Source organism: Xenopus laevis, chromosome 7L (genome assembly GCF_017654675.1).
Source record: "Xenopus laevis strain J_2021 chromosome 7L, Xenopus_laevis_v10.1, whole genome shotgun sequence".
NCBI lineage: Eukaryota > Metazoa > Chordata > Amphibia > Anura > Pipidae > Xenopus > Xenopus laevis.
The window spans coordinates 107,876,014-107,894,909 of NC_054383.1; the positions used below are offsets into that span (position 1 = coordinate 107,876,014).

The window sequence follows — 18,896 nt, forward strand, 5'->3', positions numbered from 1 at the left end:
TAAAACAAAAAGACAAAAAATAAAATAAAACGTAAACCATGATTGACGGATGTTGTTTTAATTTACACTTTCCCCTACGCTGACAGCCTTTAGGTTTTCTGAAAGAGAGAGAAGCAAGGAATCAAATAGGATGAACTGGAAAGAAATGCTGTGTGATCTGTACAAGTAATACTCTACATATGTAGGTGTGAGCTTAAAGGAGACTTATAGGTAGGGATGCACCGAATCCAGGATTCGGTTCGGGATTTGGCCTTTTTCAGCAGGATTCGAATCAGCCAAATCTTTCTGCCTGGCCAATCCGAATTCTGATTTGCATATGCAAATTAGGGGAGGGAAATTGTGTCACTTTTTGTCACAAAACAAGGAAGTAAAAAATGTTTTCCCCTTCCCATCCCTGATTTGCATATGCAAATTAGGATTCGGTTCAGTATTGGGCCGGATCGATTTGGGGGTTTGGCCGAATCCAAAATAGTGGATTCGGTGCATCCCTACTTATAGGATAAGTTAAAATGTCCTAATCTTGTAGGCAATAATAAGTTATATATGGTGCTGCTTGTACTCTGGGCTAAAAATTATTTTCTTTAAAGGGGAAGTAAAGTCTAAAATAGAATAAGGCTAGAAATGCTGTATTTTGTATACTAAACATAAACATGAACCTCCTGCACCACAAGCCTAATCAAACAAATAATTCATGCTTTCCAGTTGGCCACAGGGGGCCACCATCTTGTAACTTTGTTATACATCTTTGCAACACAAGACTGTGCACATGCTCAGTTTGATCTGGGATCATCATAAATTATCTAAACAGTACAAGTCAAATAATATCTGCCAGAAGCCAATACAGCAAGACTGAGTAATAATCAGAATATGCAGACTGCACTGGGTCCTGTGTTGTCGTGTAATCTACTGTGTATTTTATGTATTTTGCATTGTTCTCCAACTCTGCAGATCCAGTGACTGTAGCAAAATAATCCTCCACATAGAATCCCAGTTCATCTGTTTAAATCTGGCTCCATGATCTTTGTCCCTGCAGCTGGAGTTGGAAAAAGTAAAGGGGATGTAAAGGAAAAAATAAAATCCAATACAAAGTCGCCAACTGCTCTACTACTGTTACATAAGACCACATCAGTAAGGTAGGCATCGCATACATCACTGGCACACACTGGAGTGAGAGAAACGCAGATGGTCAATGAATAGTAAGAAAAAAATATAAATATCAATAAGACCTTCTACAGAAGGTACATAAAACTTATAAGAGAATTACAGCTTTAAAAAACATCTAGGCAATGCTATACATGCTTTGGTCTTCTATACCAGCCCAAGGCAACAAGTTATTGCAAATGTTTATAAAATATACACTGCACCCTTTCAAAAGGGACAAACCCAAGTACATGGAAAATGCCTTTATCTTGTAAGTATTAGATCACTTGGGTCATGACAAGCTGATTATAAGAAACCAGTCATATTTCAGCTTGATTAAAGAACAACATGGTTACAGATGCAATAGTCAGCACAGGGAAAACTCCTGCTAAATAGCATAGTATATATAATGGGCTGAAAACCCCAAAATGTAATTATTCCTAATGACATGAAATGTAATTCAAAGCAACTTTCTAATACATAATTAACACAAACCACATAATTAAAGTGGTTTGTAAATGCAATTGCTATTGAAAGCAGTTGGTCCTATTTTGCACTGCTGGTTCTGTCCATTGAAACAATGTAGCAGAACTCAACACTCCTCCAACCAAGGCAGGTTTATTAATTGTCTAGCTTGTGCTACTTTGCTTAAATCCAGTAGCAATTACATTTACAAATAACTTTTGAAAGCATGTATACTGGAAAACTGCTTGTAAATACTGTACATGTTCTTTCATTAAAGGAAAACTATACCCCCAAAATGAATACTTAAGCAACAGATAGTTTATATCAAATTGAATGACATATTAAAGAATCTTACCAAACTGGAATATATATTTACATAAATATTGCCCTTTTACATCTCTTGCCTTGAACCACCATTTCGTGACTCTATCTGTGCTGCCTCAGAGATCACCTGACCAGAAATACTACAACTGTAACAGGAAGAAGTGAGGAAGCAAAAGGCAGAACTCTGTCTGTTAATTGGCTCATGTGACCTTACATGTGGTTTGTATGTGTGCACAGTGAATCTTATGATCCCAGGGGGCGGCCCTTATTTTTTAAAATGGCAATTTTCTATTTATGATTACCCAATGGCACATACTACTAGAAAAGTATTTTATTATGATAATGGTTCATTTACATGAAGCAGGGTTTTACATATGAGCTGTTTTACTCAGTATCTTTTAATAGAGACCTACATTGTTTGGGGGGTATAGTTTTCCTTTAAGCAAGTTATATTTGGGTTCATGTCACCTTTAATTCTGAGAAGAATAGTGTAATCTGCGGGAAATTATGCAAAAGGAGACACCAAGCTGTCTGACAATGGAGAGTGCAGATCTAAAAACTAATAAAATGAAAGGTCTCTCGTTACAGGTGCAAAAATTTGCTCCCAGACCCCCCCCCCCCACACACACCAGTACACAATCTATCACACCTTACCTAAAATTAGGTTTACATTGCACCATGATAGTCTGAGCCCTGGTGCAGCCATACCTTCCACCCCCTCTGGTAGTTTTGCCACAGATCCTAAAGGTTATTTACCAGATAATATCAATATCTGAATGAACATGGCTCCCCAAAAATGATTGAAATGAAAGATTTTGAAAAAGCACATAGTAATTGCCTGCTGGCTCAGGTACATGGGGCAATATGGTGGCTGCTGGCACAGGTACACAAATATTTGGGACAATATGATGGATTTTTGGCTCCTGCTGGCACATGTACAAAATAGGGGCAATATGGATTTTTTTGGCTGCCGCTGGCATCGGTGCAGATTGGGGGTAACAATATAATGGATGTTTTGGCTTATGCTGGCGCAGGTACAGATTGGGGGCTTGGGGAAAATCTGAGGGATTGACTGCCATTGGCACAGGTACATGGGGCAACACAATTGGTGCTGGCACAGATACAGGTGGCAATATGAATGGTAAGGTGGGAAATGGTAATGCAATACCGGATGGGGAGGCATTGATTGAAGGGTGCCAAAATACCTTGGGCCGGCTCTGATGCCTATCCTTTCCTTGGCTCCAGTAGTAATTGTATGCGGTACATGCTATTATAGTTGTGTTTGTCCAACTCATGAAAAATAAAACTAACTCTGACAAGCTTTGATTGTATCATGACACAGAATTTGGAAACCGCTCATTGGATCTAATGTTAACTAAGAAAACATATATATATTTAAAAAACAAAATGTCAATACTCAGATCTGGTCTGATCTCATAGGGGCAGATTTACTAAAGGGCGAAGTGGCAAACAATGACTTTGCCGATTTACTAACGAGCGTAGGCGCCAATTCACTAGCAACAGAGACTGGCACTAGCAGTCATTCGCACTCTATAGCCAGGCACTTTTCGCTATGGGGGAAGGTTGTTACTCTGCCAATTCACTAAAGTGCGGATTTTACTGAACGTTACCTTTTTCGCCAGAGTTGCCTTAGCCACCTCAGACCAAGCAAAGCAGCTAGATCTTCCTCAATCTTCTGTCACTTACATTATTCTGTGAGCCGAAAATGCATCAAAGTCCAAAAAACGCTGGTGTCTTTTCCTTTTTTCAGCCTGATTGGCTGCAAAAGACCTAACTTGAACTTTTTTGGGGGAACCGTTTTTCCCCATACATTTGCAAACATATGGAACATTAACTTTACAGTGGGCTCATGTGTAGGGCATTATAATAACTCTATTTTCTTTATTAAGGTTCCCTGGACATGTGTTTTAAGAAGTGTAATTTGTAAGTATATGCACCAACATTTAACATAAATACGTCCATACAACTTTAAATTTCCCACCCTATGCAAATTGACCTGAGCGCAAGATCCCTAGTGAAGTTTCGCTAGGCAGAAATTAACGTTAGCGCGTCCTCACTATCAAATACTCGTATTGCCGAAGTAATGCTAGCTAAAAGTTCCCAGCGTTCGACGCCCACGACGAAACTCCGCATTTTAGTGAATTAGCGTAATCTGAGCGCATTTGCATCTGGCGTAATATAGCAATGGGTGCGAATCGGTCGCTGGCAACAAATCTACCCCATAGTATGAACAAATCGAGCAGTGTTAAACTGACCATGCACTGCCTGAGAATACTGACCATGTCATGCTGAAAACCAGACAGCACTGATGTGTTAATCCTGTCTTCTACTGATGGGTCACTGTAGAAACCTATTGTGATCCAGTTGCTGGGCTGGGGTCCAAATGATCAGTTCTTATTGATGGTGGCCAAATCAGGTTTTCCACAGGTTCAATCCATAACAGTTCTCCTGTAGGAACCAAGAGGTAAACCAGTGAATAACATGTAATAATCCCACTGCCGACTGCCCCCCTCTGCAGAGGGTGTTATACTCTTAAAGAAACAGTAACACCAAAAAATGAAAGCGTTTGAAAGTAATGAAATTAAAATTTAGTGTTGCCCTGCACTGGTATAACTGATGTGTTTGCTTCAGAAACACTCCTATAGAGTAGCAACAGCGGAAATTGAAAAAAGGCTATATGGCACAGGTTAAATAGTGGATGACAGATAACACCATTATGTTCTACAGAGCTTATCTGCTATCTGCTTTGTAACCCGAGTCTTTTCTCCTATGAATGGCTGCCCCCATTGCTACACAGCAGCTTATTTATATAAACAATAGTAGTGTTTCTGAAGCAAACACATCAGTTTTACCAGTGCAGGGCAACACTGTATTATATTTGAATTGCTTTAAAACACTTTAATTTTTTTATGTTACTGTTCCTGGCCCTACATATAACAATTACAATCTTTGTACAACCATTGGGCGCAGAAAAGATTGTTCGTTTTCAATACAGACATTTAGAGCTGAATTGTCACATCCACAGGTAAAAAAACAATACAATTCTACCGATTCAGCAGTAAACATTGACCGATGTATCAACATTTTTCAACTTGGCAGATCGATGAGTCGATATCCAAGTCTTTTGTCGATATCACTATGGGGGGGTTGTGGATGCACACCTGAGGCCAATTTCAAAACAACCCCCCCATAGTTTTGTCGATATCAGTTATATGCCGATATCATCTACCACCATATACTGAATATTGTACGAAACATCGTTTGGCAAAAAAATATTTGTGCATGTATAGCCACCTTTAGAGTACTGTACTCAGTCTGCACTGTGCTCACATGAGCTAAAATACTTCTGTGCAGCTGGTCGCTTATAAAAAACCTAGTAAACTTGCCCTGACAATAATAAATGGGGTGCTAATAGTGCTACTGGCTCATTAGATAACTCTGGCAATTCAGTTGAGGAAGGAATAAGATACTCTGGTGTCCATTACACATATAGAAGCAGCTAACATGCATTCTAGGGGGAGATCGCCAAAGTCCTCTGCCACTCTCCATTCATTTCTATGGGATTTTTAAAAGAGTGTTTATCAATGGGCAAAAGTGAAAGTTCATCCTCTATGATAAATACGCCTTTCAAAAACCCCAAGAAATGAATGGAGAGTTGGGATGCACCGAATCCACTATTTGGATTCGGCCGCACCCCCGAATCCTTTGCAAAAGATTAGGCTAATACCGAACCAAATCCGAATTTGCATATTAAGGTGGCCACAGACGAAAAGATCCACTTGTTTGGCGACATGGCTATATCGGTGGTAATCTGAACTACGATTACGATGAGAGTGCAATGGGCCCCCGGCGGGATCGGTCGGGACAAAATCAAACCTGTCCGATCGGCCAAACGACCGATCTCTGCCGGACGAAAAATGTCGGGACTCTCAACACACGGTCCGAAAATCTTTGCGTCTATGGCCACCTTTAGGGTTGGGAAGGGGAAAACATTTTTTACTTCCTTGTTTTGTGACAAAAAGGCACACGATTTTTCTCTCGTCCCTTATTTGCACATGCAAATTACGATTCGTATTCGGTTCAGCCGAATTTGAATCTTGCTGAAAAAGGCCGAATCGTGGCTTCAGTGCAACCCTAATGGAGAGTGGCGGGATTTCACCCTAGTGGACTGTGGTGATCTCTAACTAGGTCCGGACTGAGAATTAAAATAGGCCCTGGCATTTCAGGTACACAGAGGCCCAATCAGCCCACACAGAGGCCAAACAGCCCCCACCAGCCCACTAAATAGTCACTTTCTATGGGACCTTATAGCAGCCCTTCTGGCATTTGCCAGAACCCACAGATTGCCAGTCCGGGCCTGTCTCTAACTTTGCTCTTTGATAAATATAACCCAATATGTTTGAACTATTTCTATTCATATTACAGTTCTCTTTCTAAACATCGACATTTTGTTTTCAGGAGGTGAATTAAGGAGACCCCTGGCCCTGTCAGCACAAGACACCTTGTCATTGTATTTCATCAGTTCCCAGCATCAGCCATCATTTCTCTAGGGGCCGCAAATCTCAATATCAAGGGTATCTCGCAATGATTCTCTCATATCCCACCAACAGTTTACACTAAATCCCTTGTATTTCTATGTACTTTCCCTAAGGTAGCCAGGCAGCGCTGGAGAGCCAGGGAACACATCATTGTTTAGCTTTCTAATCTCTTCCATCATTAAAGATGGCAAAGCACAGAAACTCGGTGAGCTCATCGTCACGTGACTTACGCATTCCACTATCAGTGACTAGCGACGCGCCCGTACCTTGTGATCCTGACGTCACGGACTGGACAAACAGGAAGTGAGAGAGAAACAGATGCTGCTATTGACTAGCGAGAGCAGGTATCCGCGGTACTTAGATCCACCTCGGCTCTGTCACGGTGCAGACTCTCTGGTTAGACGATTAAGCTTCTTGGTGGGGAGGGTCACTGGAGAGGAAGGATACACTGGTGGCTAAGTAAGTTGGGGTACAGAGATAGCACCTGGCAGTCTACATAAGGTGGGATACTGGGGCAAAGAGGCACTGGCTGTATTTCTATACATGAATATATATATATATAATACAATACACAAAAGCTATGAATATCTTGTAAATGATATCCTTATAAACGGTGAGTTCTGATGTCATTTCTGTCACATGACTCACTGAATCTTGTGTATCATAATAAATAAAGTACCCCAGTTGCAAAATATGAGGATATTAGAAGTTACCTCGGAGTTCCATGACCCGTATAAAAACACTATAGGGTCATGAAACTCCTCGGTAACTTATAATATCCTTATATTTTACAAGAGGGGGTACTTTATTCACTATGTATACAAATATGTGTTTGTGCCTCTTCTTATCTGTAAACATGGATACTTCTTTACAGCATGTGCTGGTAACAATGAACTTGCCTGATCTCGGTATTATAGGAGGGCAAATGTTGGTCCCTGACATGAGATGATGCTGTGCCTAACAATGTAACTTTATCCCTGGCACACTAAGGGGCACATTTATCAAGAATCAAATTGAAAATTCAAATTTATTTTATGGTCAAAGCTCTCAAATTTGACTAGGCAGTTATCCAAATTTGATTTTTTTTAAAAATTTCAAATTAAATTTTCAAGATTTATCACACTCTGGCCCTTTTTAGAGTTCGAATTTGACTATGCGCCACCTAAAACCTGTTGAATTGGCATTTAAGTCAATGGGAGAGCTCCAGGCAGGTCTGGACTGAGAGTCAAAATAGGCCCTGGCATTTCAGGTACCCAGAGGCCCAATCAGCCCACACTGAAGCCCAAACAGCCCCACCAGCACACAAAATACTGACTTTCTTATAGCAGCCCCTCTGGCATTTGCCGGAACTCACAGATTGCCAGTCCGGGCAGTCCCTCTGGCATTTGCCAGAACCCACAGATTGCCAGTCCGGGCCTTGCTCCAGGGATCAATTCGGATATGTTTGCAGCCTTCCTGACATTGTTGGAGAAAAAACTCGAATCGAATTTTGGTTGTTTCGATTCGTCCGACTTTAAATTCAATTGGTCGAATTTCAAATTTATAGGAGTTAAGGGGAGTTTAAAAAAAACTCACATGAATTTGAAATTCCACCCTTGATAAATGTGCCTCTAAGTATATGTTACTATTAACTTGTTGCCAGCACTGAGAATGTTCGATACAGGTTTCTGTGGAACTGGAGTCTATTTTCATTTTTTTTTCTGCAATTATAAAGCAATTAACAGCAATCCATATTCATAAAACTTTACAAAATGTCCTTATAGACTGATTCATACTTAGGAGATGTCTGTGTGGCCCTGCAGCTAACTAGATGCATAAAATAGTGGGTTACTGGGAGTTGCACAACAACCCACCCCCAGTTGGAAGGAGCCGCATGTTAGACATCTATATCCTCCGCTCATGAAGATATGCAATGTTTTCATCCTTAATCTGCCATTGTATGTGGCTTATGTTATTTCCTGACATTCTAGGGTCACTGCACTATTTGATTAGATCTGGTTTATATAGAAAACAATATTCTTTTACATCCACAATTACTCATTTTTCAGACATTACAAGCAAATATGGAGTTTCTTTTTGGACGCCGTAAGACCCCAGAGGAGTTGTTGAGGCAAAATCAGCGAGCTCTGAACAGGGCTATGAGAGAACTGGATCGGGAGCGACAGAAACTAGAGCAACAAGAGAAGAAAATAATCGCTGATATTAAAAAAATGGCAAAACAAGGACAAATGGTGAGTATTTATCATGAATGGCATGTGTTACTGTAACATTCTACAGGAGAGCCAATATGCTCTATATTTTTTATTCCACAAGCATTGCAAAATTATATTGATTCTGATATTTATAATATTGTAACCTTAATTGTGTTCTCCTTGTGCTAATTTATATCAAAACTTATTTGTATTGGTTATTTTTACCAACACCGGTAACAGCTGTTCTTCTCCTCTGTTCAAGGACGCAGTGAAAATCATGGCAAAAGATCTTGTGCGCACCCGTCGCTACGTGAAGAAATTTATCATGATGCGAGCAAACATCCAGGCAGTTTCGCTTAAAATTCAAACACTAAAATCTAATAATTCTATGGCTCAAGCTATGAAAGGAGTAACTAAAGCCATGGCCACCATGAACAGACAGGTAATCAATAGAAACATGAGTTTATATATTGTGTATTATTCCATATGAAAGAACAGTGTACATCAGATAACTTCAAGTAGTTGTGCTGACAATCTCACCTTCCATAACCAGAACTGATCCTTTCCTGCTGCACCCACTTTACAGCAGGGTTACGTCCGTTTACTCCCTTTATTAAATCCTCCCTCCTGCCCTGGCTAAAAGCATGTGCCAATAGCATGCCTCATCTTTTCTTCTGTATAAAAAGCTGGCGCTGCAAATAACACATTGTGACTTCAATGGTTTATTATCTTTAATCTCCAAAATGACAATATAATTAGTTTCATAAATGTCACTTGCTGTCATGTCACCTTCCTGTTCATCAATGTCCTTTTTATGTATTTTACTCCACATTTAAACTCCAACAAGTCAAGCTGAGTTATTTCTTCACTGCAGCTTAAGCTTCCTCAGATACAGAAAATTATGATGGAGTTTGAAAAACAATCGGAAATTATGGACATGAAAGAAGAAATGATGAATGATGCCATTGATGATGCAATGGGTGATGAAGATGATGAAGAAGAAAGGTATATTTTTTGTTCACCTTTGAAATAACTTTAATTATGATGTAGAGAGGGTTATTTTGAGACCATTTGCAATTCGTTTTCATATTTTATTATTTGTGGTTTTTGTATTATTTAACTTTTTATTCAGCAGCTCTCCAGTCTGCAGTTTCAGCAATCTGGTTGCTAGGATCCAAATTAACCTAGCAACCATGCAATAATTTGAATAAGAGACTTGAATATGAATAGGAGAGGCCTGAATAGAAATATGAGTAATAAAAAGTGGCAATATCAATACAGTAGCCTTACAGAGCATTTGTTTTTAGATGGGGTTAGTGACCCCCATTTGAAAGCTGCAAAGTGTCAGAAGAAGGCGGCAAATAATTGAAAAACTATAAACAAATAAATAATGAAGATCAGTTGAAGTTGCTTAAAATTGGCCATTCTAGAACATACTAAAAGTTAACTTGAAAGTTAACCACCCCTTTAAGCACAATTGTTGATATAGTTGAGTAGGGCTTATTAAAAAATAATGGGCAAATTTGCATCTGGACAGTAATCCTTAGCGACCAATCCGTGATCAGGTTTTTTAGTCAGATGAAGTTAACACATTGAAAGCAAAAATGTGACTGGTTGCCATGATTTTATTTCATTATATTTTGTGACTGGTTGACATTATATATTTTTAAAGGTTATTTGGTTAATGTTATTTGTGAATATAATTGCTATTAAGATAGTCTTCGTCTGTTTACATATCTGCACTCCTGGTTCTGACTCCTGAAACAAGTCAGCTGATTGTTTTCAGGAGAATTTGGCTATCCTGCGGTCGAAGTAAAATCGTTTGATTGAACGATTAAATCCTTTGAATCGTTCGATTTGAAGGATTTCAGCGATCAAACTAACGATTTTACTTCGACTTCCAAAAACGTAGAAAAATGCTCTAGAAGGTCCCAATAGGCTAACAAAGCACTTCGGCAGGTTTAATTTGGCGAAGTATTGAAGTCAAAGTTTTTTTTAAAGAGACAGTACTTCGATTATCGAATGGTCGAATATTCAAACAAAGGCAGTTCGGGGAGATTAGTCGCCCCGAAGAAGAGGAGATTTGTTGCCGAGCAGAGACACGCTGCTATTTCTGGAGATTAGTCGCCCAACGACAAATCACTTCTTCTTCGGCCGACTGATCTCCCTGAACTGCCTTCCCGCCGACTACAATGTAAATTGCTGGCAGGATGGCACTCGGAACGCTTTGTTTTCCGAAGTCGCCTGAACTTCGGAAAGCCGAAGTGACCCGAGTGCCATCCTGCCTGCGTTTTACATTCTAGCTGGTGGAAAGGCAGTTCAGGGAGATCAGTCACCCGAAGAAGAAGTGATTTGTTGTTGGGCGACTAATCTCCAGAAATAGCAGCGTCTGTCTCTGCCCTTAAGGGTGGTTGCAAACGGGGAAATTAGTTGTTAAGTGACAAATCTTTTCTACTGCGGGTGACAAATCTCCCTGAAATGTCTTCCCGCCGGCAAGAATGCAAATCACTGGTGGGATGGCATACGCATTTCTTCATATTCCGAAGTCGTCCAAAATTTCCTCATGAGGCAACTTCGGAAAACCAAGCGATACGTATGCCATCCCACCATTCGCATTCTTGCCGGTGGGAAGGCATTTCAGGGAGGTTAGTTGCCCGCAGTAGAGAAGATTTGTCGACTAAACTCCCCGTGTGCAACCACCCTAAGAGTCAGACCCAGCGAGCAGAAAGGCATGAGATAATGTATATTGAAAGTTTCTTAGAATTACATTTCCATTTATTACACAAAAAAGCAGTTATTGGGTGGAGGAACCCTTTAGGCGCAAGTGATAAGAATGTAAATGACAGGTTATTTAAAGCAATCCTGATCTTATTTTTATTCTCCCACAGTGACGCTGTTGTATCTCAGGTCCTGGATGAGTTGGGCTTAACTCTGACTGATGAGCTGTCCAGTGAGTATTTGCTAAGGAAATATTCATCTGTTATAACATCTGTTTCAGTTTGAATGTATCTCTCAGTGGAGAATGTGTTTGCATGTGATATTAAGCAAGGCATTTGTTTTTGAAACTTTTTCCTTTTCTAATTATCCCATAATGCTGTAGAGGCCAAAATGTTAAAAATAGTCATTGTTATAGATTGTTTAACTGTAGCATTTGTAGCAGGGGGGGATGCCTAGGTTTTTTGGATTACCTTTTTTTCCCATCAAAAAATTTTTAATTGCTTTTTAAAACATACAATATTCATGCAAAATTGAAATGTTACATGTCCTCTTGAAACAAGCATAGACAATTTGGATTAACATAGGTTGATCTGACATTGTCCTAATAAGTCACCTTAAACATAAAACAAAAATAAAATAAACCTACCTTTATATTCACTACACCATTCGCAAGAAGAGAATATTACACAAGGCTATGATACAAAATTTCCTTCTAGGCATTGAGCATTCTACAATGGTAACTTTATAATATCCAGCAGCGTGAGTATAACAAGGTACAATGTGCAGTTCATATTGAGAGAAGCTGTCTTGTGGTGGGGTCACATCGTCTGTAATCCAACCAAGGTTGCCAAATTATTAAATATTTATCGTGAGTGTTATTAAGAAAGCTAGCAAGTTTTTCATTTACCATAATCCGATCTACTTTGTGTTTAAAGGCCGGAAGGGGGATAGAACTGGATTCCTATGCTTTAGCTATGGTTTGTTTTGTGGCCATAAATATTATCTTGAGCACTTTATGTTTTAGTTTAGTAAAACCTGCACATTTACCATTCAAAAGTGCTATTAGTGGGTCCCTTCTAACATTGATTTGAAAAACAGAGAATATAACTATATAATATAAAATATTCTAATCCAAACTCGGACCACCCTAGGACACGTCCACCATATGTGATACATTGAGCCAATTTTGTTGGCAGCCTCTAATTTTTGGATTACCTTTTAGTGACATTAGCAAATCCGGTCTACCGCTTGTAGTTACACTGCCATAATTGTAATTTTGTTGCATTCCATTGAAATACGATAGAATTGTACTTGAATGAATAGCCCCCATCTCTTAGGCCACTGTTTTAAATATTTCTCAAATGGGTCTCTTGGCCCATAGCCCAAATCACACAGAACTTGAGAAAAGAAAAGGATGGATGTTTAAAACTTAAGCTTACACTTAAAAGTAAAAATCATCAATAAGAATTGAATTAAAAACAAAAGCTTTTGGACTGACTCTTCAGTCACTAGGGTTCATTTAGGGCAAAACATGACAAAAAGGTGTTTTCAGAGAACACCGCAACTTCATTACATAAAGATGAAAAAGGGACTAAAATATTCTGAAAGTTTGCTGTGATTATCTGTTAGCCAATAAAGGTATCACATTTATACCACCTTTTTGTCATGTTTTTGACTGGCTAATACGTTAAAACAACTTTACTTAAAGGGGAAGGAAACCTAGTCGGCGCAAACCCCCCACCCCCCCTCCTGTTTGTTGCCCACCCTCCCACAGACGACATCTTCTTCCACGCGATCTTCTTCCTGCTTTGAACGGCGCATGCGCAGTAGGATCATTTCGCCGTTACGATCTACTGCGCATGTGCGTGACTTTTGGCGCATGCGCAGTAGATCCGTACCGGCGAAATGATCCTACTGCGCATGCGCCAAAACGCCGTTCACAGCAGAAAGAAGATCGCGTGGAAGAAGATGTCATCTGTGAACTCCCTGGACTGGACCTGCGCAGAAGGGTAAGTAACAAGTTAGGGGCATTTGCCCAGCGGGACGGGTAGGCCAGGGGGGAGGAGGGAGGGTGGGCAACAAATGGGTGGGGGGTTTGCGCCGACTAGGTTTCCTTCCCCTTTAAGGGTTATTTATAAACACTGGGCCGTAACCCATGGCAACCAATCAGATTGATCTCCTTTTTCTACCTGCAGCTAGCTGAGAAAAGAGAAATTTGTTTCTATGGGGAACTGCCCTGGTTGCAAATTTTCCCAGTGTTTATAAATGAGCTCCTCTGAATTTTAATATGTTTTTTAAAAACGACTGAAAATAGAATAAAGACATATAATGCAGTTATCTGTAATACTTCGAGAATTTTTGCTAGAATTTGAATTATTTGTATGGGATGACTGTGGCTCTGAAATTGTGCTTCTCTGTTCTTTCACAGACCTCCCGTCAACAGGGGGCTCCCTCAGTGTGGCTGGAGCAAAGAAAGGAGAAGCTACAGCTGCTTTGGCTGATGCAGATGCAGATTTAGAAGAGCGGTTGAACAATCTGAGACGGGACTAATTTGTGGAACCCTGTGACACGTGAACTCTTGGGGTTTCTTATTTTTATCTTTCTTCTGTGTTTGCGTGAAGATATTGGTAAATTGCAGCAGGTCTGTTGCCTCTCTTTGCTAGGGGGCCTAAAATACTGCGCCTGGTGTAAAACGTACCGTTCAAAGGTCATGGAATTGCCATTTTCCCTGCAGGGGTGGATCAAACCCAATAAATTGCTGACTGTGTGGCAACTTATCCAAGTTTGATGTCAAAATTCCTCTTTTCAGGGTTCTGTGTTATGCATAGAAAGCAAATATTCTTCCCCTTTCTGACTGGATTTTATAGCAGGCTGTTTCCGGTCAGTTCTTGTGTTTCCAGACTTCACATACACATAAGGAAATGTTGATGGCGTTCCCCTGCCTGAAAAAAACCAAAGGATGTAGTTCCCTTTACCGTTACGAAATAGAAAGAACGAGGCAAAGAAACTGTTGTTTTAAGGAAACAAAATCCCCTGATTATCTTAAAAAAAAAAAGTTGTGCAATCTCGATTTCTCCCAGGTAGATGTATGCGATGTATATTATTTGAATGAATTTATACAAGTTCATGTTATTCTAATAAAACATATCATACCTTGGAGTCTATTCATACCGTTACTTTATTTGTCCAAAGGTACAAAATGCATATGTTTTGCCTTTTCACTCTTTTCACTCTTGTCTTGCTCAATCTCTAAGCCAGGGGCTCCCCAGACGTTTTACCCACAAGCCACATTCAAAACTAAAAAGTGTTGGGGAGCAACACAATCATGATAAATATCTCCTGGGGACCCCAAATAAAGGGTGTGATTGGCTAACTGGAAGACTCTGTTTGGCAGTACACATGGTTTTTATGCAACCAAATCTTACCTTAAGGGCAAGCCCAGACGTGACTTTTTTACGTTACGTTTTTAAAAAAGAACAGCCAGGCGTATATACGCATAAGTATCTGCACTACCACTGAAACTAATGGAAAACGCATTATGGCAATTCACACAGGGCACTTGCAAGCTTAAATCCGCCACAGGACGCCAGTATTTGTGTTTTTAAGCAGAAACGCCAATACGTCAGGAAACTACAATAGACTCTACGGGATCTGCACGTTTGAAACCACACTTTGCGTAAATATGCAGCGTATTTTAAATTTGGCGTCCAAATTCTCAATGAGAACAATGAGAAGTGCATGTTGGGAAAAGAATCCTACGTGCTGGAAAACGCATGTTGACGGTCGCATGTGGTTTCAGTGGCGTATTTACGCCTGGCTGTTCTTTTTTAAAAACGCAACGTAAAAACGCTGCAAAAACGCCACGTCTGGCCTTGCCCTAAAGCCTTGAATTCAAAAATAAGCACCTGCTTTGAGGCCACTGCGAGCAACATCCAAGGGGTTGTTGAGCAACATGTTGCACATAAAGCCACTGGTTGGGGGGGGGGTCACTGCTCTATGCAATACTATTGGATGACGGAAGACACTATTTGGACTTCCTCAGTAGAAGCAATTTAGTCTATTAGGTGATAGAGCATACTTAAGTAATGTATACACCAACAGATGAACGGCACTCCGATAAAAAACAGGCTTTTTATTACTGGGCAATGTGGAAATACATAGGCCTTTCCACATTGCCCAGTAATAAAAAGCCTGTTTTTTATCGGAGTGCCGTTCATCTGTTGGTGTATACATTTGCGGCAGTGGGGACACTGCGGACTGAGCACCCGACTTCAAAGGGAAGCAGCGAAGTGGTGGTGAGTTGGAGCGGTCCCAATTGGTGTTGTTAAGTATACTTAAGTAATGGCTCTGCATATTAAAGGGGTGGGTCACCTTTAAGTTAACTTGTAGTAAGTTATAGAATGACCAGTTTTAAGCAACTTTTGTACTGGTCTTCATTATTTATTTTTATAATTTTTTGCCTTATTCTTCTGAACCCATCTAAAAACAAATGATTGTCATTGCTACTTTTTATTACTCATATTTCTATTGAGGCCTTTTCCTATTCATGTTTCAGTCTCTTATTCAAATCCATGCATGGTTGCTAGGGTAATTTGGACTCTAGCAACCAGATTGCTGAAATTGAGCTGCTGAGTAAAAAGCTAAAAAAGTCAAAAACCACATATAATAAAAATTGAAAACCAATTGAAAATTGTCTCAGAATATGACCCTCTACATCATACTAAAAGATTGTTTAAAGGTAAACAAACCCTGTTAAACAGCAAGGCAGTGTCTTTAGAGTTGTTGTATCAGTAGTGTGATCATTAAGAACCACACACACATACACTGGTGTAAATAGCGCCCCGCAGGACCGCATCACGGTTTTAAACAGAGCTGTCTCACCTTCCTGTTCTGACCAGGATAATTCAAAGATGGCCGTGCGTTCCACCTGTGGAACACACAGCCATCTTTGAGTTTTTCATTCAAGTTTCCCTGAGGTGAAAGAGGCAGAGAGATAGAGAGAGAGAGAGAGAGACAAGCACAGTTAGAACAAAAGTGTGTTATTCAGCTTGGTGAGTTAATACTTTCAATCTGTCAATGCAGTGCCCAGAGGCCATTTCTGCAGTCATTTTACTGGCAAGTCTGCAGTTAAAGAGGCGGTTCACCTTTAAGGTAACTTTTATTATTTTATAGAACAGCCAATTCTAAGCAAACTTTTAATTGGTTTTCACTATTTATTTTTTATAGTTATTTGCCTTTTTCTTCTGACTCTTTGCAGCTTTCAAATGGACGTCACTGACTCCCTTCTAAAAAACAAATGCTCTATAAGGCTACAAATGTATTGTTAATGTTACTTTTTATTACTGATCATTCTATTCAGCCCCTCTCCTATTCATATTCCAGTCTCTTATTCAAATCAGTGCATGGTTGCTATGGAAATTTGGACCCTAGTTACCAGATTGCTTAAAATGCAAATTGAAGAGCCGCTGAATAAAAAGCTAAATAACTCAAAAACCTTCAATAATAAAAAATGAAAACCAATTGCAAATGATCTCGGAATATCCGTCTTTACATCATACTAAAAGTTATCTCAAATGTGAACAACCCCTTTAAGGAGAGTGATCATTGGACGTATTTGCATTGGTCTTACTGGCAAGTCTGGGATTTGTTTTCGTAAGTGTGTATACACGTGCTTCAGTGAGGAAGGGGGCCCCTCATGTTTGTCTGCAGGGCCCCTCCCAAACTCTAGTTCCGCCACTGACCGCAAAGTTTTGCATTACAAACAAGGCCAGGGTACTGACTGTTCCTGTTGTCTGGGGGAAAACTGTCACCACTCCTAATGGTATTTAAAGGAACAGTTCAGTGTGAAAATAAAAATTGTATAAAACTGTGCAAAATAAAAAATATTTCTAATATACAGTGGTGTGAAAAACTATTTGCCCCCTTCCTGATTTCTTATTCTTTTGCATGTTTGTCACACAAAATGTTTCTGATCATCAAACACATTTAACTATTAGTCAAAGATAACACAAGTAAACACAAAATGCAGTTTTTAAATGAGGGTTTTTATTATTTAGGGAGAAAAGAAATCCAAACCTGTGTGAAAAAGTAATTGTCCCCTGAACCTAATAACTGGTTGGGCCACCCTTAGCAGCAATAACTGCAATCAAGCGTTTGCGATAACTTGCAACGAGTCTTTTACAGCGCTCTGGAGGAATTTTGGCCCACTCATCTTTGCAGAATTGTTGTAATTCAGCTTTATTTGAGGGTTTTCTAGCATGAACCGCCTTTTTAAGGTCATGCCACAACATCTCAATAGGATTCAGGTCAGGACTTTGACTAGGCCACTCCAAAGTCTTCATTTTGTTTTTCTTCAGCCATTCAGAGGTGGATTTGCTGGTGTGTTTTGGGTCATTGTACTGCTGCAGCACCCAAGATCGCTTCAGCTTGAGTTGACGAACAGATGGCCGGACATTCTCCTTCAGGATTTTTTGGTAGACAGTAGAATTCATGGTTCCATCTATCACAGCAAGTCTTCCAGGTCCTGAAGCAGCAAAACAACCCCAGACCATCACACTACCACCACCATATTTTACTGTTGGTATGATGTTCTTTTTCTGAAATGCTGTGTTACTTTTACGCCAGATGTAACGGGACACGCACCTTCCAAAAAGTTCAACTTTTGTCTCGTCGGTCCACAAGGTATTTTCCCAAAAGTCTTGGCAATCATTGAGATGTTTTTTAGCAAAATTGAGACGAGCCTTAATGTTCTTTTTGCTTAAAAGTGGTTTGCGCCTTGGAAATCTGCCATGCAGGCCGGTTTTGCCCAGTCTCTTTCTTATGGTGGAGTCGTGAACACTGACCTTAATTGAGGCAAGTGAGGCCTGCAGTTCTTTAGATGTTGTCCTGGGGTCTTTTGTGGCCTCTCGGATGAGTTGTCTCTGCGCTCTTGGGGTAATTTTGGTCGGCCGGCCACTCCTGGGAAGGTTCACCACTGTTCCATGTTTTTGTCATTTGTGGATAATGGCTCTCACTGTGGTTCGCTGGAGTCCCAAAGCTTTAGAAATTGCTTTATAACCTTTGAAATTGAACTCAGGTGTGATAAACCACAGTTAAGTTATTTTTTAACAAGGGGGGCAATCACTTTTTCACACAGGCCCATGTAGATTTGGAGTTTTTTTTCTCCCTTAATAACGTAAACCTTCATTTAAAAACTGCATTTTGTGTTCAATTATGTTATCTTTGACTAATAGTTAACGGTTTTTGATGAGCAGAAACATTTAAGTGTGACAAACATGCAAAAGAATAAGAAATCAGGAAGGGGGCAAATAGTTTTTCACACCACTGTAGTTAGTTAGCCAAAAATTTAATATATAAAGACTGGAGTGACTGGATGTCTAATAAAACAGCCAGAATCCAACTTCCTGCTTTTCAGCTCTATAACTGTGAGTTAGTCAGCAACTTGAAGGGGGCCACATGGTACATTTCTGTTCAGTGAGTTTGTAATTGATCCTCAGCA

At 39.9% G+C, this 18,896-nt stretch overlaps 1 protein-coding gene across 3 annotated transcripts; it reads left to right on the forward strand.

Moving 5' to 3' along the window:
* The first annotated feature begins 6,770 nt into the window (after positions 1 to 6,770).
* chmp2a.L (charged multivesicular body protein 2A L homeolog) lies at positions 6,771 to 14,557 on the forward strand. Of its 3 annotated transcripts, none has more exon segments than NM_001091756.1 (6): positions 6,771 to 6,832; positions 8,537 to 8,719; positions 8,943 to 9,122; positions 9,555 to 9,685; positions 11,569 to 11,630; positions 13,827 to 14,557. In NM_001091756.1, coding segments are annotated over 5 exon segments (663 nt in total). In that variant the 5' UTR covers positions 6,771 to 6,832; positions 8,537 to 8,551; the 3' UTR covers positions 13,949 to 14,557.
* The last annotated feature ends 4,339 nt before the right edge of the window (positions 14,558 to 18,896 follow it).